General features: G+C 38.6%; 3 protein-coding genes across 3 annotated transcripts; 2 read left to right on the top strand and 1 right to left on the bottom strand.

The window, feature by feature from the left end:
• Nucleotides 1-3,550: 3,550 nt before the first annotated feature.
• Nucleotides 3,551-7,200, bottom strand: LOC122084215 (probable protein phosphatase 2C 27). The gene is made up of 4 exons (XM_042652299.1): nt 6,251-7,200; nt 5,852-6,040; nt 5,260-5,465; nt 3,551-4,398 (listed from the first exon to the last, which is right to left on the bottom strand). The coding sequence occupies exons 1-4, from the start codon at nt 6,446-6,448 to the stop codon at nt 3,840-3,842; spliced, it is 1,152 nt and encodes a 383-aa protein (XP_042508233.1). The 5' UTR covers nt 6,449-7,200; the 3' UTR covers nt 3,551-3,839.
• Nucleotides 7,201-12,596: 5,396 nt separating this feature from the next.
• On the top strand, nt 12,597-15,285 carry LOC122084214 (F-box/kelch-repeat protein At5g42350-like). The gene is made up of 2 exons (XM_042652298.1): nt 12,597-12,914; nt 13,209-15,285. The coding sequence occupies exon 2, from the start codon at nt 13,257-13,259 to the stop codon at nt 15,054-15,056; it is 1,800 nt and encodes a 599-aa protein (XP_042508232.1). The 5' UTR covers nt 12,597-12,914; nt 13,209-13,256; the 3' UTR covers nt 15,057-15,285.
• Nucleotides 15,286-17,428: 2,143 nt separating this feature from the next.
• LOC122084213 (pentatricopeptide repeat-containing protein At2g17525, mitochondrial) lies at nt 17,429-20,198 on the top strand. The gene has a single exon (XM_042652297.1). The coding sequence runs from the start codon at nt 17,700-17,702 to the stop codon at nt 19,566-19,568; it is 1,869 nt and encodes a 622-aa protein (XP_042508231.1). The 5' UTR covers nt 17,429-17,699; the 3' UTR covers nt 19,569-20,198.
• Nucleotides 20,199-20,360: the final 162 nt, after the last annotated feature.

A 20,360-nucleotide genomic window follows, 5' to 3' on the forward strand; every position in this document is an offset into this window, starting at 1 on the left:
GAGAAGAAGACATGCCAAGTATTCTCATGTTGGTTGTGGCACAAACTACAAATAGGGTCAATATCCACCCTCTTTTTTAAAATGTCTTTAGTGGGAATTCCTTCATCTGCTATTCTCCAAAAGAAAATTTTAAATTTGGGGTGGATTTTGAGCTTCCATAAATAGTGCCACCAGTGCAAGCATGGAGTGATGCAGGTACACCTGTTTGAGGATCCACTGAAGTTAGTAAAAATATTAGATTTGAGAATTTTGGCAGCTATTTTAGTGGAGAAAGATCCATGTTTTGAGAGGTGGCACCACCATTTGTCCTCATTATCAGAAATAGGAATTTGAAGGATCTTATTAGTTAAGGAAATAGGGAGTAATGAATTTTACAATCTAACATTCCACTCATTTTCCAACATGAAATCATTAACTTTCAAGAGGTGTGGGGGATGGTTTTTGGAAAAGGTGGGAATGGATTTGATCCAGGGATCAGTCCAAAAGTCTGTGTCCTTACCATTGCCAATTTTTAAGAAGATCATTTTTTGGAGAGTTGGGAGGATACTTACAATGCTGTTCCAACAAATCGATCCTCTTGTGCGCAGGGTTTGTTGATCAAATACTAACCTGTTAGGGAAGTATTTAGCTTTCAGGATCTGTGTCCATAAAGAATGCTCATTTGTGAGGAGGCACCATCCAAGTTTTAGGAGTAAGCTTTGTTTTGAGTCTCTGAATCATGAATTCCAAGAACTCCCTGTAGTTTGGGTAAGCATATTTTATGCCATCCAATGAGATGGATTTTTTTTGGACTTGTCCAAGTCTCCATTCCAAAAATGCAAATATGTGGAATCTAATTTCCTACACACCACTTTAGGAAAGGCAAAGCAAGACATCAGATAAGATGGAATTGATGAGAGAGCAGATTGAATAAGAACCGTCCTGCCAGTATAAGAAAGTAGGTTGGCTTTCCATAATCCAAGTTTCAATTCCACTCTTTTGACCACCTGGTTGAATGAACAGGATTTAGCTCGATGATGGAAGACAAGTCCCAAGGTAGGAGGAGTTAGAACTCATTTCCTTAATTCCAAGAGCTCTGCTCAAAGATATCCTGACGTCAATAGATACATTGGAGCTGAAAGTAAGATCACTCTTATCCAAATTAATAGTTAACCCTGACAGGTCAGCAAAAGGTCTAAAATGCATCGAATGGTAGAAATATCTTCATGTGAAGCTTTGTAGAAGATGAATGTATCATTAACAAAAAATAGATGAGATATTTCAAGAGCATATCTGGAAGTTTTGATTCTTTTAAACAGGTTGAGGTCTCTAGAGGTAGTGAGAAGGCAGGAAAGACCTTCCATGGCCACGATGAAGATATCTGTAACGGTTGACCACCTATTTCTCTCTCTTATTCGGCATGTATCAAGTTTCATATTCTTCACCAATAGGGTTGGTAGCCTAGTGGTAAAAATGCCCTCAATCCATCACCACTCAAGTTGGCTGGTTGTGGGTTTGAGTCTTGGCATGCCCACTATCACCCATTGATCCTGCGGAAGCGTTGCTTACCGTATGGTAAGGGTGTCAACGAGTCGGTTTGGCGTTTCGATTCGATTTGGTCCGAAATGTTATCAGTTCGGTCTGACTGGTTTACCAGTTCAGTTTAGGGTTTGACACCCCTACCGAATGGGATATGACTCGATCCATACAATTGTGGGGTTAATATGGACCTGCAGGATTAGTCAGGACAAAAGCTTGGATACCTGTGGTTAAAGAAAAAAAAAAAATGTGAACGTAAATGAGGCCTCCCACAAGTTAAGCATGACTGTGCATAAAATCTTTCTCTGAAAAAATAAGAAAAAAATTACAAGATTACTCACTTTTGAATTTCCTTTTACAGAATTATACTTCTTTTTTTTTTTTTGCTAGACATTTTACAGAACTATACACTAGATATTTTACGTAACAAAATTATAATACATAGAGTTTAAGTTTACAAAACTACCTACCAATTACTCTCTCTCTCCATTTCCTATACTGTTTAGGCAACTTTAATGAATTAAGAGCATTAAAAGAGATAAGATTTCCACATTTCATGAAAGATGAAGAATGATCATTTTGCCTCACCATGTCTAAACACAGGTGTTAGACTGTCTTTTAGATTTCTTTTTCCCTTTATAAGATTATTGAATAGGACTCTTACAAGGGAAAAATAACCATTTATTCATCCCTGTTCTAACCAATTTTATCTTTTTTTTTTTTTTTTTTTTTTTTCCTTGTGTGAGGAGAAGGTGGTGTTTGGGGAGAAAAGGGTAAATTTCTTCAACAAGTTTTAAGCCCACCTACTCCTTTGCTTTCTCCAGCTATTACTAGAATAAAAAATAATAGGACAAACTTTTCTAAGGCCACGATAATCCATTCACCATGGTTCATTGACCACGTAAAATAAGGTGGGGAGAGAGCTGATGAGTGATCCCATCAGTCAAGAAAAATTTATCTAAAATTATATTATAATAATAATAATAACAACCATGAGGTGAACAAAAAGAAACGTCTAACAGGGAAGGAAGGAGTGGGAGAGACTTTTCCAGAATGGCCTGTCCAACATGGAATCTATGGACTGCAAATCTAATTATGTCATGTGAAAGTAGGGAGGTAAATGGATAATTGAAACCTGAATTTGAATTTGTGATCGCATTTGTTTAGGATAACCGTATTCTGTTAAAGGGCATCTAGATTAAAATCCAAATTATCCAAAAAATAATTATCCAATACGATTAAATAATCAATTAATGATTTTGAGGGTTCTTGAAGTTTAAGCAGGTTCTAAAAAATAAGGAAAAGAGTTAAAAACAACTTAAAAAGATGAATTAAGAGCAAACTATAATAATCATTGGGGGGAGGAAAGTCCGGCCTCCATAAGTCAAAAGAGTAATCGTATAGTTGAAAATTCGAATTTGATCCACATTTTTGTTTAAGGGTATTCATATTTGATCAGAAGTATCCAGATCCAAACATATTCGATTCGAATTCGATCTATATCCAATCCATTGACATCCCTATGTGAAAGGTGTTGTAGTAATTATCTATAGGATCTAAATCTAATTATGCATACCAACCCTCGCATATTTAGAGGGTAGTCAGTATTGGTCCGCATAAAGTTTCAGAATCAAATTCATCAATCATTTACTGCACAATTAGATCTACAATCCATAGATCTCATCGCGGATAAGCTGTCCAGGAAAGCTGCCCAAAAACAAAAAGGAAAAATCACAAAAGAATTTACGACTTGGATCACAAGATGAGGTGACCGGGGTGCCCTACCACGAGAAGAAAAGAAGGAACAAAGAAAAGCAAAAAACTAGAGGTTGAACAGATTTGAGGATAAGAGAGATTTATGAACATAAAGACTTTCAGACAAGGCAATATAAATTTGTAGAATGTGGGTACAACACTATCAAGCTGTCAATCGTGGAAACAGTCCAATCATACAACCAACATCACTCACAGCTTAGAGAGCAGCAAAGGATGATAGAAACCTTCACCTGCTGGATGGAACAAGGAACCACACTGAAACAGCTAAGGCATTTTCAATTGATTTCATACAAAAATAATTTAAATCAGCTGAACTGGCTTTTTCTCAACCGAAAAAATGTTTTACATGCAACATCTTTTTTATTCCCCTGAATGAATGAGGTTGAAGACTTACTAAAAATACAGCCAAGGCCAAGGTGCATAGCAGCCAGGAAAAAATCCATATCCACCCATCCAACACCACCACCAGTGTGGTGAACTTCAATTCATCTTCCATTCCCCCCATTAAAATTTGTATACAGCCCATCAAACATCCTTCTCTTCTATCACTCGTTACTGTCCAAAACTCCCTTCAGAAAATTCAGCCCTTCAGCCGATATACTCCTCCGGACCCGCGATTTAGGGATCTCTATCCGAGGTGGTGGTTCAGGGGAGAAACAGACCACAACCACTGTCAGATTATCACACGTGTGGCGCTTTAGTGCCTCCCTCACCAGTTCCCTTGAGCATCTCTCCGGGTCATTGTGAAGCATCAACTCTTTTCTTGCTATTGTCACTGCACACTGACTGCTCATTACATCCCATAGTCCATCACAGCCCATTATCAGGAACTCGTCTTCCTCTGTTAGAATGGTATCCTGCAACTCTGGCTCAGCACTTAAGGGGCATGCTGATCCCTTGGCGCCCTTCATATGCCAGTCTCCAAGGGCCCGTGCCACCGACAACTGGCCATTAAGATACCCATCGTAAACAATGCCACCCAGTTTCTCGATTCTTAGTCTTTCAGATGTGCAATTTGGTTTGTGATCTTTGGAGAGCTCAATTGCTCTTCCACGTTTACCCAACACAGCTCGGCAATCCCCAACATTGGCAATCAGCATGTTCCTGCACGGGAGATTGTATATGTCAGACCACAAAGGCACAAATAAACTCATGCACGGTCCATCCAAAAGAGGTTACCAACCAATAAATCAACAATTAGAAGACAACATATTGGTTTTCTAAACAACCTCCATGCCTCTAAGATTGCACCCCTGGCTCACAAGCAGGGAGCAAGAACTCAACAAGATGGGTCAGTAAAATGGTGATAAATTTTCATGATCTGACTAATTCTCAGAACACATGTCACATGTATTGCAATCTGTAGGAGGATTCCTTAATCCAGTTGCCTAACTCAGAAAGGATATGCGCATCATGATAAGTCCATATGCTTGGACTGAGATCCTTGTGAATTCCTGTAAAGCATCAATTTATGGGGCAGGGTAGGACAGTAGCAGGGGGTACATATCCATCCATTATATCAGAAGCTATATAACCATGAAGAATGCTGAATAAGAACTTGCCCGTCACAGATTAACAGGAGCATGGATGCAATATGGACACAATATGCAATCTATTCACGTTAGGAGTTTTCCCATCCTTTTTTCGGTTGTGTTATAGTATCCTATCTTCTTGTTATTGTTTCTGTTTTGGTAGGTATATGGATGGACACTTCAGTTATAATAAATGGCAGCCCATTGCATCTAAACAGTCAAATTTTCCTTAAATTCTTACAAGTTGGCTTTCACAAGAAGCCCCACAAAAGTCCACATTTTCTATGAAAACTTTGTGGCAATAATAAGCTGAAAACCCTCAGATTCCTTTTCCTCCCTTTTTTTGTTGTGGGGGAAGAGAAAAAAAGGGGGAAGAGGGGGGAAGGGGGGGGGGGGCTAGAAGTTGAAACTGGAAATCAGTTCTAGTCCATACCTTCCAAAAATAAGAGCAGTCAGAGCTGTGGTGCCAGAGGAACTGTCAAGAGTATGGGCATCAGCAAAAGCATGATCAGCTCTCACAAAAGCACTCTTAATAGCCTTCTCCATGCGAGAGGGGAAATGGAAGTCTTCAACTATAAATTTAAGAATGTTCTTTCTAATGAATGATGCTGCATCTGAACCACCATGCCCATCAAACACCTGTCAAAATAAACCACAGAACATTAGCTTACATAAAAGAAATTATTGAATATGCTACCATCAACTAAAGAATACAAGCATGCAATATACGGGGGCCCCGCCAGCACATGCTAATCATCAGAAGTTAGATTGATGCCTATTGAATTGGAAGTGGAGCAAAAATCAAATGGCAAATAAATTCTTAAATCATCTGATTGTGCATTCTTTAAGCACGCAATATAGGAGGAACCCAAGGCCCCGATAAACTAGCATGTAAGGAATCAATACCGCAATATAGAGATTGTCAAAACATCACTAAAAATTCAGGATTCAATTTAAATGTCCTAGCAGATGAAGATGAATGCCAACTCATAATGCCTCAATTTGTAACAAAAGTAGTCAATTACCCCATAGAAAGCTCCTGGAGAAGGGAAGTTCCCGTTCGCACCAAGATGTTCAACAAGGTTATCTATACAAGTATGTTCATCCTCCATGTACTGTTTTGGTCCAATCTCAGAACAGCTTCCAGAACGAAATAGGGGTAAAAACCCAGATTTTCCTTCTAATGGTGACTTTATTCCCACAATATCTAGTCCCTGGAGAGAAGGTTGAAGGGAGGAAAGGTTACTTTAATAGTTCGCAACAAAAAACCATAAAATGTTGACAGAGGAGAAATAAATATGCATAAGACAGATTAGGCCCAAAACAAAGTTGAATATGAAGGCATTGATGATGAAATTGAAAGGACAAAAATTTTTCACGGAAAAAGAAAGCTTAAAGACATTTTAGAAATTCTCATAACTCACCCATTCAGATGAGGCCAACCGAGCTGAGCTCACACAATGCCGCATAACAGAAAGGTGCCGTGGAGGTTTCCCGGTCTTCATTTGTTTCAAGCTCTCAGACATCTCAGAATTCTCATCTCCCATGGAAGGTCCATTGTCCTTATTGTACCCACCTTCTAATACGGTAAATGGGGGTGAAAGATCAGTTCCTGCAGCCATGTTCCTTCCCAAACATTCACTTCCTTCAAACAAACTCCAAACCCGTAGACCTTTCTCGAAATCTGTAATCCCGGACGATTGTTCCAAGTTATAACCTCAAACACCAAACTCCAACGCAGTTTGACTGAAGGGAAGAAATGATTCCCAAAAGAAGCCTAAGTACTTTAACCTTAATTAATTGAAATTCAATTAACTAAAGATATCCTGGAGATCCCCAACCAAATTCCCCTGAGACTGATAAACGAAACAAATCAAACTGTCGAGCTCTTCACTAATTCCCGACATAATCCAACCCAAAAAGGAAGGTAATTACAAGGCCAAATTCCACAAACACCATATCCTTCAATTCCACCAGATCAAAGAATCTCCCTAATTCCCGAATTCAGAGTATCAATCACAAAATCCAATTATCCTCAAAAAAGTTATTTAACCAAAATTATACGGATCCAAGGTAAGCAATTCGACATAATCAAGCAAACCCCGAAACTTCAGGAAAAACCAGAGAATTCAAGAGAAACGACGCAATACAAATAAATTTATCAATCTTCCAAATTTTCAGCCGTAACAGGACACGATAACCTACATACATCAGATTCCAAGGGATCAGCGACAGAGATTATATAAACTTGCCTTAATTCTCTTGTCAGGTGTCCAAGAAACCCTAAAAAGATCTCAAGAAGACGAAAATGGAGAAATATAGATACAGAGATTAGAGAGACAGATATAGAAACATAAAGAGAGAGAGAGAGAGACGCAGAACCCAATGCTTTTAAGAAAGAAAAGGCAACTCCATTTTATATGATTGGAAACCAACGTTCCAGGTTCTCCGGTTTACCCTTGTAGCTGTCGGACCGGTGATCACCTACTGACACGTGTCTCCACCCCCGGCTCTTCTTGTTGACATGATGACCTTTTTGTTTGTTGACTTTTTTATCGGAAATGCAGCTGGCGTTTTTCTAACCGTCGGATCTCCTCATGTGGACAATGGACGGTAAGTTCTGTTGTTGGTGGGTCCTACGCCTTTACCAGAAGCAAAAAAAAAAAGGGGTCCTACCCCTTTATCATCATCGTCTCTGCTATTCCAGATGAAGGATTGTGGTGATGAGGATGGGTAAAGGTCAAGTCGTTACCGGCCGTTAACTACAAAGAAGTGGAACACGTGGCGAGTTTACATTGGATCGGAGAGATTATGTGGCTGAGAACGAACAGTTTCCTGCAAATTGTTCTGTAGGGAGTAAAGAAGTCGGCAATCCCTTTTCTCATTTGGTTTTTAAGATTGGAAAAAAAAAAAAAAGGTCTTCTGAAATGACTAAAATGCCCAACAAAATTAAAAGAACGACTACCCTATCCTCAGCTCAGATTTGTGATTTCATTTTTACTGGTTCCTCTAGGTCAGCCATAGAACTCATACTAATTGAGGATTTGGTAGTGTTTGTTGTTGGTGGATTTATGCAAGGCTGGCTCCTCAGAAGTCAGACCTGGCCCACCAGCCCGAATGCCAGATCCAAAAGGATACCTAGCATGGCCTTGTGGGTCCGTGTTTGGTCCCAGTGCGTCCCTATCTGATACAGTGTAGATCTTGCATAAAAGAGAAAAAAAAAATATTTGAATTTAATCATATACCATCCAATATATCTAAATTTAAATTCAATCATATACCCTCATAGTTTTAGTTGACTACGAAAATCATATACCCCCATAGTTTTAGTTGACTACGTTGCTTTACAATGTGACTTCAATTATGGTTTCTAGTGATGGAAGGTGGGGAATCCTTTTATTGGTCTCCTCTCTCAGTTGATAATTGCTCAGACAAAATATAAGATACGAATTTGATGTACACCTTCGGCCTCATTGCATGCAAGGATTGCACACAAAGAATCACGATCTATTCCACAATATTGGTGTCAACTAAGAATCGGTATCAGGGTTGCCAAGACGACTAGAGCAAATTGGAGATTGTGTGGATAAACGTATGGTTCCAGATTCGATTCCATGCTAGTCTCCTCGAGGATTAATCGAGGTACTCGTAAGTTGGTCCGGACATCTTGGTTACAAAAAAAAAAAAAAAAAAATCGATATCAGGGTCAACCTCTATCTATCCAAATTGGCCAATTCCCCCAATCCCATACAGATTATTCAGGCCATTTATACTCTTCCATGTATTGACAAATAATAATATTATTTAAAAAAATATATTTTTCATTATAATTTGAAAAACACCTATTTTTAATTACCACTTAACAAAATTTCATAGACTAAAAACTTAATATGTAAACAAGAAACACTAGAAGTTCTAATAATCCACAATAGGGCAGCGTGTTCATGCACGCAAGACGACAAAGTGATCGCATGGAACATCCTCAGCTTTGTATGAAACATGTTAATTTGTGTAGTTGGAATTTGGAAGGAAAGCGAGATTCTTTTGGTCAAGCTAATTAAGAAATATGAATTGATCGATTAAGACGATATAAGATATCAACCTATAAACATCATGAATCATGAATCAAAAGATTAGGGTCATGAGGATCTCTACTAATCTCTATTAAAACCAGATGCTCCCATTTTTAGGATCTAAGTATAAAATCAGATCTACAAGACTTCATGGCCCCTTAGCATATCTGCTTTGAGAGATTTATAAAAAAAAAAAAACTCAATAGAAGATGTCCCAATTTAGTTACATTCATTGGTAAGAAAAAAAAAAAAAAAAAAAAAAACATAATAGATAAAAGAATATTCTATGGTCGTGTGACCTCTGCATCAACGTGGGGTGTCAATGAAGGGTGCACATGGGCATTAAGAAGAGGTAATTATTTTGTATTTTGTAGGGGTAGGGTCATCATTTCACTCTTTCTTTTAGAAAAGACCGTACGACAAGTCTTTCCCCAAATATAAATTTGACATTGTGTCGATTTCTTGACACGCCTTTTCACAAATAAATGAAGCACACGTATTTTCCTCTATTACCTATAGTAGCAGCAGGATTCATAACGCAACCCTCTCATCCATCTTAATTAACACATATGAGTGTAAGAGAATTTCTTTTTTTTCCTTACCAAAAAAAAGAGCATTTTTTTTTTTCTTGGCTTCCAAACATAGAGTCAATATTGAAAGCTAAAACCAATAGATAAAATAAATAAATAAATAACTTTTTGATGAAGAGTAGAAAAGAAACGGATATTATTAGATAAATGGAGGAGCGAGTGTGAACAAGGTTGTGGTGGGTTCGGTAAGCATCACTATCTGTACGTAGAAAACTTTCATGACAAAGCGTGCGTTTTCTCATAAGAAAGATGTACCCTCTCTAAACCAGTGGAGTGGGGCAGTCCTTTGCCACGTGATTCATATGGAAGTTTCCTCCATTTGCTCACTAGAGTAGCAAAAGTCATAGGGAGCGATAATGAATCTAACAACAATTCCATTAAACAAACAGAGCAAGAAATCGATCATTGCCCGGTCAAATGATCCCTACAATAATGTGGGGGTCAATGAGAACGTGCATAGATATATCAACATGATAGAGTGTGGTAATTTTGCAGTGTTTAGGCCCGTTTGATTGTTGTTTTTCCTGTCCTTATGTTTAGAAACTGTAGAAACAAATTCTGCTATTTCTATGTTAAGAAATGATATTTGAAATTACAAAAAGGTGTTTTTTTTTTTGTTTCTCAAAACATTTTCAACAGTACAGTCAAGTTCAAGACATGAATGAACTCACGACATTATAGGAATGCAACTCACGAGTGAAAACATGGCGCTGGAGTTATAGGTATACTTCATGGAGATGAGCTTCAGAAGGATGAAAGCAATCCAAAACTATGAGCTTCGCACAACCAAGTTGGAATCACCACATTTGGATAGCGAAAAGTTTTAGCAATGGGTTGAGATTTTGGTAGGTTGAGTGAAGTATCGGGTTTTTCACAATTTTTGTTGCTCCCACTTATTTCTAGAAACAGAATAACAAATTTAACTTGTTTCTCCATTCCTGTTTTCAGACACAAAAATAGGCATAAATTTCTATTTCTGTTTTGAAAAACAAGTGAATTGAAAAAAAAAAAAAAATCAAACGGTTTTTAGGGTGTTTTTCCATTTCTGAACAAAGAAAAACAGAAAAAACTTTTATGAAAACAAAATCAAGCATGCCTACTAGTGTTTAGAGATAGAACATAGGTCGACCAAGCAGCTTTTATTTTTTTTAGCAAACAATAATTATATTGGAGAGGGTTCCATACTTCCCTATGACTTCAATGTCGGAGTTGCCCATGTCACAACAATGGCAGTATGAAAAATAGTATCATCCTCATGAGACTTGTATAGTCATGGTAAGAGAGAAAAAATAATAATATAAAAAATATATATGGAAGGGCAACAGTTCAATGGCATCGGGAGATTTTTTTTTTCTTTAAAAAAATAAAATGATGATGTATTGAATATGAAGTTAAAAAATATTGGCTAGGGGATCATCACGTGATTTGCGTGGAATAAGAATCTCCTATGCTAAGTAATTGGCATAGAGGAGTGCTGCCTGATTCATATACAAGTGGACCCACATGTTTGGAAAGAAAGAGTGTGTGCGTAAAGACAAGTGACAATAGTTGGTTGATCATCTTGCCCTCAAGAAAAGAGAAGAAAAGAATTAAAAAAAAAAAAAAAAAAAAAAAAAAAAAAGAGATTCCATTCAATGGTTAATTTATGTGTCAATCACTCTTCACATATTTAGTTTGCTTTATTCTTCTTCTTCTTTGTTTTTGTTTTTGTTTTTTAAGTTCTAATTTCTTACCAACCAAACAAACATGAAGGGAAAAGATATGGTTAAGCTTCTGGCACACAAAGTGCACGCTATCAAATTGGCAACTAAATGGTGCACAATATTGGATTCGGTATCGGCCAATTCCAAAATCTATATTGCTATTGAGACATATCGATTGGTATTACTTGTATTGGTCATGTCTTGCCCCTCATAAATACATGTGCTAATATTATTTTGACATTTAACCCTTTGTCCATACTATACCATGATTCAGATCAATCAAGTATCAGTATTAATATGGTCAATATCAATACGGCTCAGCCAATCTAATACCAATTCTTAAACCTTTGATATATATATAAAAAGACAACTTGATTGATATGGGGAATTGAAATTAGGGATTTTTTTATGATACCTCTCAAGTGTCAAATAATTTGCGATTTTATATTTTTTAACTCTTTTTATATTACATACATTTGTCACCTTTGATAATGAGATATCATTTTTAAATTAGTTTAGAAAACCTTTTATATTCTTAATTTAAAGAATATTTAAGAATAAGTTATGGTACAACTAAAATGAGGTGTCAAGTTCCAAATACATGAGATGTCATTCAAATATTCCCATTATTTATTCATAAATTCGGTTGCAATTAGGTCAAGTAATGCTTTTATTATTTAAGATTCCTTAATTTCTTACAACAATTTGGCTCCTTAGATTCTTCCGTCTACACTCTATCATATGTTATACACACAATCTAAATATCTATTTTGCCATCAATTTTCTGTCTCATGTTTCTAGTTTAACAAAAATATTTTAAAGTGAAATAGTGGAAGTGTTTTTTGTTGGGGAATGTGGCTCTTATCTTACACGAGATCCAATCATTGTCCCATTTCACAGGAAAAAGGAGACAGACAGACACACTGGTGCAGGAATGGGAACCACACTTTCGAACAAGAAACTTTCTTCTTTTGAAATATCATTCAAGTGAAAAGAAAAGAAAAAAAAAAAAAATTGGTAAAATTGACAATGAAAAAAAATTTCATATGATCCATATGAGCCCTATGACAACCTTACTATCCTTTTATGTACGATACTATTTTATTACACCTTATTGATATGTTTCCCTATATCGCTTGCTTAAAGAACCTTTACTCGAACCCTAATACGGTGGATCACAAACATATTCCAAGTGGCCGAGACATTATAGTGTAGTAGTTGTAGAACCCAACCAAAAGCTTTTTATGCTTCGTAGTAATGGGGACTGAAAAGTAAACTTTATCATCAGTCATAAACTCTATTTATGTTGACAATCCTTAGATCAGAATCTTTATTCTTCACACCAGCACAGTTTCCAAAATGAAATGATAGATGGAGACGCTCTCACATGGGGTCTGCCTTAGAAAATGAGAGAAGAAAGACGCTCCAATAATGACTGTTTTGGCAGCTTTTGCTTTACTATTTTCGAGTTGAGAATAGGAATATAGGATACCATGAAGAACAAAAGTGAGGAAGAGTCCGACACAATCTAGATTCCTCACAAAACCTTACCTGTTCTTCTCCTTCGATGGTCACATGTGAAACACAGAGCTGATGAAGGAACTTTGATTCTACCCTGATGACGTTCAAGCGTCCGCATTGAATGATTCCGTCGAGGGAAACTGGGTAGATCGAGTGATTCGAGCTTGTTTGGTGATCTGGTTCTCTATCTCCACCTATGAGGCAAGTTTTCATGTTGAATTTCTGTTTGATTCTTGATTTACTGTAGTTTGATTCGACCCAGAACAGTTGTTATTAAGACTCGAGGTTATATATTCCTGGAATCCGGTTTAAGTTTTGTTTCGTTCACTGGATTATACTTGCAACTGTGGAATCAGTTTAGAAATTAATGTTCTTTTGATTAATTTGATTCGACCCAGTACAGTTTATTTGCTAGATTTTCACATGTTTACTTCTGTTATCTCAATACCCCTTCTGTTCTTGACCCTGTGCTCCACTTTGCTATCATTTGAACAGAGAATTGGAAACATAAGGATTAGGGCTTGGGGTTCAGGGGCTTTAGTGATGGCGGGCACCGATCATTGCAAGAGATCATGTACTCATGGTAAGAATGCTCTCCTCTGCAATGACTCTGAAGTGGTTGGGGAACCATCTATTCAAGAGGGTTTTGAGGCTCTTACTGTGTCAAAATGTGTTGTAAGAAGTGTGAGCCAGAAATTGCGGAAAAAGAATCACAGAGGAAATGATGAGGAAGAAGGATATCAGATGAGAATTTCTTCAAGATGCCTTGGCTTATATGGACGGGGTGGTGGTTGCAAAGTGAGTGCTGACACATGTGAGGAATTTGGGGATGGGATATGTAGAGGGAAGTCGATAGCAGATGAAGAAGGCAAAAAACACCAAGCAATTTGTGACAATGAGGAGACTAGGATTGACTGCTTCTCGTATGGGGTGACAGAGAAGTTTTGGAAGAGGAATAGTGGAAAAGAAAGGGGGCGTGGAGAGTCAACGTTAAATGGTGGAATTAATGTTATGCTTCCAGATGAACTTCTGGAAATGTGCTTGATGAGGCTTCCGCTAAGTACCCTCATGACATCTCGCCTTGTTTGCAAGAAATGGAGATCCCTAACTTCAACTCGCCGGTTTATGCAGATGAGGCGTGAAGGTTTGTATCGTAGCCCATGGGTGTTTCTTTTTGGTGTTGTGAAGGATGGTTACTGTTCAGGGTACATACATGCACTAGATTCATCACTTGATCAATGGCATAAAATTTCTGCTCATATTCTCAAAGGAAGGTTTCTTTTCTCTGTTGCCAGCATTGGAGATGATGTTTTCGTTATTGGAGGTTGTTCTAGCTTGAATAACTTTGGGAAGGTTGATAAGACTTCATTCAAGACTCATAGAGGGGTAATAGTATTTAGCCCCTTAACTAGATCGTTTCATAAAGTAGCACCAATGAAACATGCAAGGTCAGCTCCCATTTTAGGTGTTTTCAGTGTTGGTTCTAATTGCCTCATCTTTGGAAGCCAGTCAAACAGGCCGGATCAGTGCTTGTCCAGGTCAAGGGTGGGTGGTGTATCTAATGTTTATGAGGATCCTCACAGGCTTTCACTAAGATGTCATCTTAGAGATTCTTCCAGTGAAGACAAAGCTTCGGTAGAATCGAAGATAAAGCCATGCGGGTTTGTCAAACAAGAAAGCAGTCGGTCCAACCTGGATGAGGATCGGAGGTTTATTCTGATTGCTGTAGGTGGGCTGGGAGCATGGGATGAGCCTTTGAATTCTGGGGAAATCTTTGATCCAGTATCAAACAAATGGATGGACATTCCCAGGTTGCCTGGAGATTTTGGAGTTGTATGTTCTGGGGTTGCTTGTAATGCCATGTTCTATGTTTATTCTGAGACTGACAAGCTGGCTGCCTTTGATTTAGAAAGAGGTATATGGATTGGAATCCAGACCATTCAGTTACCTCCCCGTCTTCATGATTACTTCCCAAAACTCATTTCATGTAATGATCGACTATTCATGCTCTCTGTCTCCTGGTGCGAGCAGGATTGTCATATGGGTTGGCAGGATAAAGCTGTTAGGAAGCTGTGGGAGTTAGATCTCACATTTCTTACCTGGAAGGAGGTATCTAGACATCCAGATGCCCCCATGGACTGGAACGCTGCATTTGTGTCCCATGAGAATTGGATATTTGGGATTGAGATGTTCAAGATATTTGGTCAAGTGTTGGACTTCCTCACTGTTTGTGATGTGTCTGGTTCAGATTTGAAGTGGACTCGTATCTCAAGGAAGCACGTGGCACATGAACTGGATGCTTCGTCGTGCTTAACTAAGTCAATGGCTGTACTGCATCTCTGAAGCACTTGGTGATCAACAATGCAAGTCATGCAGAGAGTTCCTGTATCCAGTGTATCCAGGGGAAACTCGCGAAATTCCCCATCAGTTGTTTCAACTTCCATGTAGACCTTTGTATCTTAGCAACTTCATGCTTATAGTGTTTGTCTCATATTCTTAACGAGGACTCTTTCCTCTCCTTGACTTTTCATGTAAATTGATCAATGCTGAATAAAATGGATTCTATATTTCAGTTCCTCTGTCTCATTAGTTTTGAACTTATGGCTGTGATTTTTAGTAAATCTGAATTTGAGACCCAGATTTTGTGATCAAAATTTCAGAGGCATTGGGGGTGTGTGTGTTTGCATCTCTAATATAGCCCGTATTACTGGGTATGGTGCTTTGGAGGCGTTAGATTTACAGTGTACAGCATCATCTAGATTCCTCATACGTGGGAGGATGATGCTGCTCTTGAAATGCCCCTTTGGCATGATGGGTCATTTCCATACAGCTAGCATGGTTTGATCATTCATGGTTAACCTCTTAGCTTGGATTGGCAGATACTGAAACTGGGTCAGTGCTTAGAACCATGCGTTTGAGTTCATCGTTAACCTCTGCTGTAATATGGAGAGCAGGTTACTAAGCAAATTCAAAGCACTTCACAGCTCCTGAAGTAGTCTGGGTTCATATGCCAAGGTTTTTGATAGCAGGAACCAGGGTTCTATTAATCTACCAAATGTTGACGCATCAACTTTCATCATCAACTTATAAACATGAGATGCCAGACTTATTGATGCATGACATACACCAACCGTTAGCTCCCACATACCATTTCTTTCACCTAATAAAAAGGAGCCAAATTCTGTAGATAATGACATGCCATCCCATCCCAAGGATTTTAAACTCGAACGCTCCAATCGGTCTCTGAGATCATGCCTAGCGTGTGAGGATCGATTACTTAAAGGGTAATTTACAGCGCCACCTCCTAAAGAATGCCACTATTATAAGAACACTCCCTCTCTTTCACCAAATTAGACTCAGACCCCTGTTGTCAGTCACTGTTATGAAATATACCTTGTATGCTGATGTCAGTTACTATTTTTTTTAAATGCCAAAATACCGTTACTAAATATGAAGTACCTAAAATACCCATCTAATAACTCCCCATCCCCAAATTGAGACCTAATATTCCTTTCTCTCAAATCGATTCTTTCACTCTCGGAGTACCCACATTCACGGCGATGGACGGCGACTGAAGTGAACGAGTTCCAACTCCCACCGCTCGATCCAGCCTTGACAAACCTGCTTCTATGGTTGGAAATATTCTTGGGAGGAGTTGGACCTCCGCCGCCCCTTCTGGCCCCACCACTGGTCTTGGAATTACGGAAAAAAATCCCAATTTGTTTGGAGATCTCGCCGGTTCAGTTCTCGATAAGACTAGTAGCAGTACTGAAAATACAAAGATATTTGAATTGAAGCATTGTTTGTGTTTGGTGTCTTGATATGATATTTTAGCTTGATTTTTACTGTTCGAAAACATTTAGCTTGTTTATTTTCTCATTGTTTTTTCTAGGGTTTAATTGGTTATGCATGTTACCAAAAACTGCAGATTCTCTTGTTTTCTGTTTGTTAGTTCTAGGGTATAATCAATTGGTAATTTGTAGGGTATAAAAGGATCGCTTCCTTCTATTGCAAGCAAACCCCAATTTTTTGGCACTAATATGAATGTGTCATTCAGTAATTAAGCTTCAAAAAAAAAAAAAAAAAAAAAAAAAAAAAAAAACTTGATTGATGGTACAATTACAAAGCAGTATTCTCAAAAGATCAAAAATTTGATCATCACACCGTTAGAACTACATAGCCTGAATGATTTTATTTTTCTTTATTTTTTTATTTTTTTAGGGATAGGGGAAGGTGTCTCCGTCCATCAATCCAAATGCATTTAGAAGTTTTAAGGGTCTGAGGATGTTTAACATAATTTTTTTATTTCTTCTATTTTCAAGTCAGATGGTCGTCTTCTCCCTTCCTCTTCTTCGCTTCCTCCTCCTTTTATTTCAAGTTTTACTCGAAAAATAACCGCTACCTGATCTCCCTTCTTCTTCTGTCTTGGTCCTCTTCTCCCTTTCTCTTCTTCTCTTCTTCCTTCTTCTTTGTTCCTCTTCCTCTCCGTCCGTTGTTCTTTGGATTTCTTCAGAGAACCAGTTCAGATTCGAAAACCACGTTTTGATCGAAGAGTTGTTTGAAAAAAAAAAAATAAATAAATAAAAAAAGGATTAATCAAAGGGGTACAACAATCATTTCAACTCTTCACTTAACTAACTGAGAGTCGAGTCCAAACAAAGGATGTTCTTGTAATAATGGCATTGGGGTGTTCGTAAATTATTCTTACTTAAATTAATCATTTATGACGCAAGATCCTAAAATAGAGAAACCCGATTAGGCCCGATTGAAATCAGCTTGAACTGACCGATTAACACCCTATTTTAAATGCGCAAAACCAAGGTCTTTGTGGGACCTATCCAATCTGGAAGTCCTGGTCCTTTGATCTCCTGTACTAGAACTGCTCACTGTGCCTCAGCTCAGTAATATCAACCGTAATAGGCGAACTCAACAACGCGGACAGACCGTCGAGTGTTGGTAAAACCCTAGCTGAACGTCCTTTAATCCATGCCCAACATCTCCATTCCTGCGATATTGCCCATCTTCTATGCTACCCATTTTAGGTTTCTGTTCCTCCGTTTTCTATCAAGATCCAGTTCAACATCTTCAGTTCCGACGCATCAACACATCGCCCACCTCATCCTCGATCAGAAATCGGCCTCCCAAGCCCTCCAAACCTTCAGATGGGCTTCGAAAATCTCGAATTTCACACACGACCAATCCACCTACAGGGCTCTGATACACAAGTTATGCACTTTCCGTCGATTTGAAAGTGTAAAGGAGCTGCTTGATGAAATGTCAAGCTCAGTTGGTTCACCTCCGGATGAAGACATCTTTGTCACAATCGTTCGAGGGCTTGGCCGGGCTCGGATGATTCGTGAAGTAACCAAGGTACTTGAATTGGTTTGTAGATTTCAGATAGAACCATCTTTGAAAATCTTCAACTCTATACTGGATGTTCTTGTTAAGGAAGATATTGATTTAGCCAGGGAGTTTTATAGGAAGAAGATGATGGGATGTGGAGTTCGAGGGGATGATTACACTTATGGAATCTTGATGAAAGGTCTCTGCTTGACGAATAGGATTGCCGATGGTTTCAAGCTTCTGCAATTGATTAAATCTCGGGGTATAACACCCAATACCGTGATTTATAATACTTTGATTCATGCTCTTTGCAAGAATGGGAAGGTCGGGAGGGCTAGGAGCTTAATGAATGTGATGTTTGAGCCTAATGAAGTTACTTTCAACGTTATGATATCGGCCTATTGCAAGGATGGGGATCTGATTCAAGCACTAGTGCTGCTAGAGAAGAGCTTCAATCTGGGGTTTGTTCTTGATGTTGTTACGGTCACAAAAGTGGTGGAAATCCTCTGTAGCGAAGGTCGTGTCACAGAAGCTGTTGAGGTTTTGGAAAGGGTGGAGGAGAAAGGTGGCAAAACTGATGCTGTTGCTTACAACACTTTGATTAGAGGGTTCTGTAAATTGGGAAAAGCAAAGGTTGGGTGCCGGTTCTTGAAAGAGATGGAGAGGAAAGGTTGTCTTCCAAATGCAAACACATATAATGAATTGATATCTGGTTTCTGCAATTCTGGGAATTTGGATTCAGCTCTTGATGTGTTTCGCGAGATGCAAAGCGATGGGATCAGCCCGACTTTTGTCACATACAATACATTGATCTGGGGCTTGTGTTCTTGGGGTAGAATGGAAGATGGGTTCAAGATTTTGGAGCTAATGGAAGAGAGTAGAGGGGGACCTGGAGGTCAGATTAGTCCTTATAACAGCATCATCTATGGTCTTTATAAGGAAAACCGCCTGGACAAAGCACTTGAATTCCTCACCAAGATGAAAAGCTATTTTCCTAAAGCTGTTGATAGGAGCTTGAGGATATTGGGGTTCTGTGAGGAAAGCAGTTTTGTGGAAGGAAAGAGGGCCTATGATCAGATGGTCAAGGAAGGTGGTGTACCCAGTGCTCTGGTCTACAAGCACTTAATTGGTGGTTATTGTGAAACAGGGGACATAAGAGAAGCATTCAACCTGATTAATGATATGGTTGGTCATGATTATTTCCCTGTTGCATCAACATTTAATGCTCTCATCAGTGGATTCTGTAGGCAAGGCAAAGTGGGGATTGCTTTAAAGTTCATGGAGGAGATGGTCGGGAGAGGATGCCTACCTGATTCAGGGAGCTACAATCCTCTGATTGATGCTTTATGTGGTAAAGGGGATAACCTGAAGGCTTTAGAGCTTCTTCAGCAAATGGTTGAAAAGGGTATTGTTCCTGATTATTCTACATGGCACTCCTTGCTGCTTTCTTTAATTCAAGAAACCGCATGGGTTGAAAGCAATGCCATATTTCCAAACTTAGTCAAGTATTAGAAACAATTTGCATTCAATTGAACAGATACACTGTTGTTATTGAGATCAGATAACCTAGTACCTATGCTACCATCTTGGTCTGCATCCTCTACCTGCTTTCATTAATGGGCAGACAAGCTCAGAAAGTGGCTGTGCAGCAGAGGAACCACACTTGCTTTGGTTCTCTTCAGCAATGGTGGACTAACTTGATAAGAACCTTAGAAGCTGAAGGGAGTTACGGTCCATGTGGAACGTCGTTTTGCAATGTAGTTACCAAATTACACTGGTTGGTTTTCTTAAGCTCAATCCTGCACATTCGTGGCAGTGGCAAGAGAAAGCTGAAAGAGTCAGAGCACCACAGGCTTTTGTTCATTAGATCTCTTTCCTCTGGCAGAAAATATTACTGATTGCTAGAGTGGAATGTAGAGATGCAACAAACAACCTGAAGATGAGAGAGGCACATGCCCTCATTACCTCAACAATGTATTGGCAACAATTGCATGACTCATTGTGGTTCTGATATTAGAACATTGACACCATGATCAATATAGAGAGACTGAATCCTGCTGAGCTTTGTAATTGGCATTATATTGTCTTGAAAATGTGATTGAAAATTGAAGGCAATAAACGGAAACAGAACCTTAAATTCAACTTTTTGAAACCAGTTCAACTTAACTAGTGCACCGCAATACATGTATGATTATCGTGGCAAACTCTACAAATGCAACTTGAGAAGAACAAATTAACATATTTCTACACTGCCCCCTGCCAACACCACCCCCACCCCCACCCCCACCCCACCACCCCACAAAA

Source organism: Macadamia integrifolia, chromosome 7 (assembly GCF_013358625.1).
Source record: "Macadamia integrifolia cultivar HAES 741 chromosome 7, SCU_Mint_v3, whole genome shotgun sequence".
Taxonomy (NCBI): Eukaryota; Viridiplantae; Streptophyta; class Magnoliopsida; order Proteales; family Proteaceae; genus Macadamia; species Macadamia integrifolia.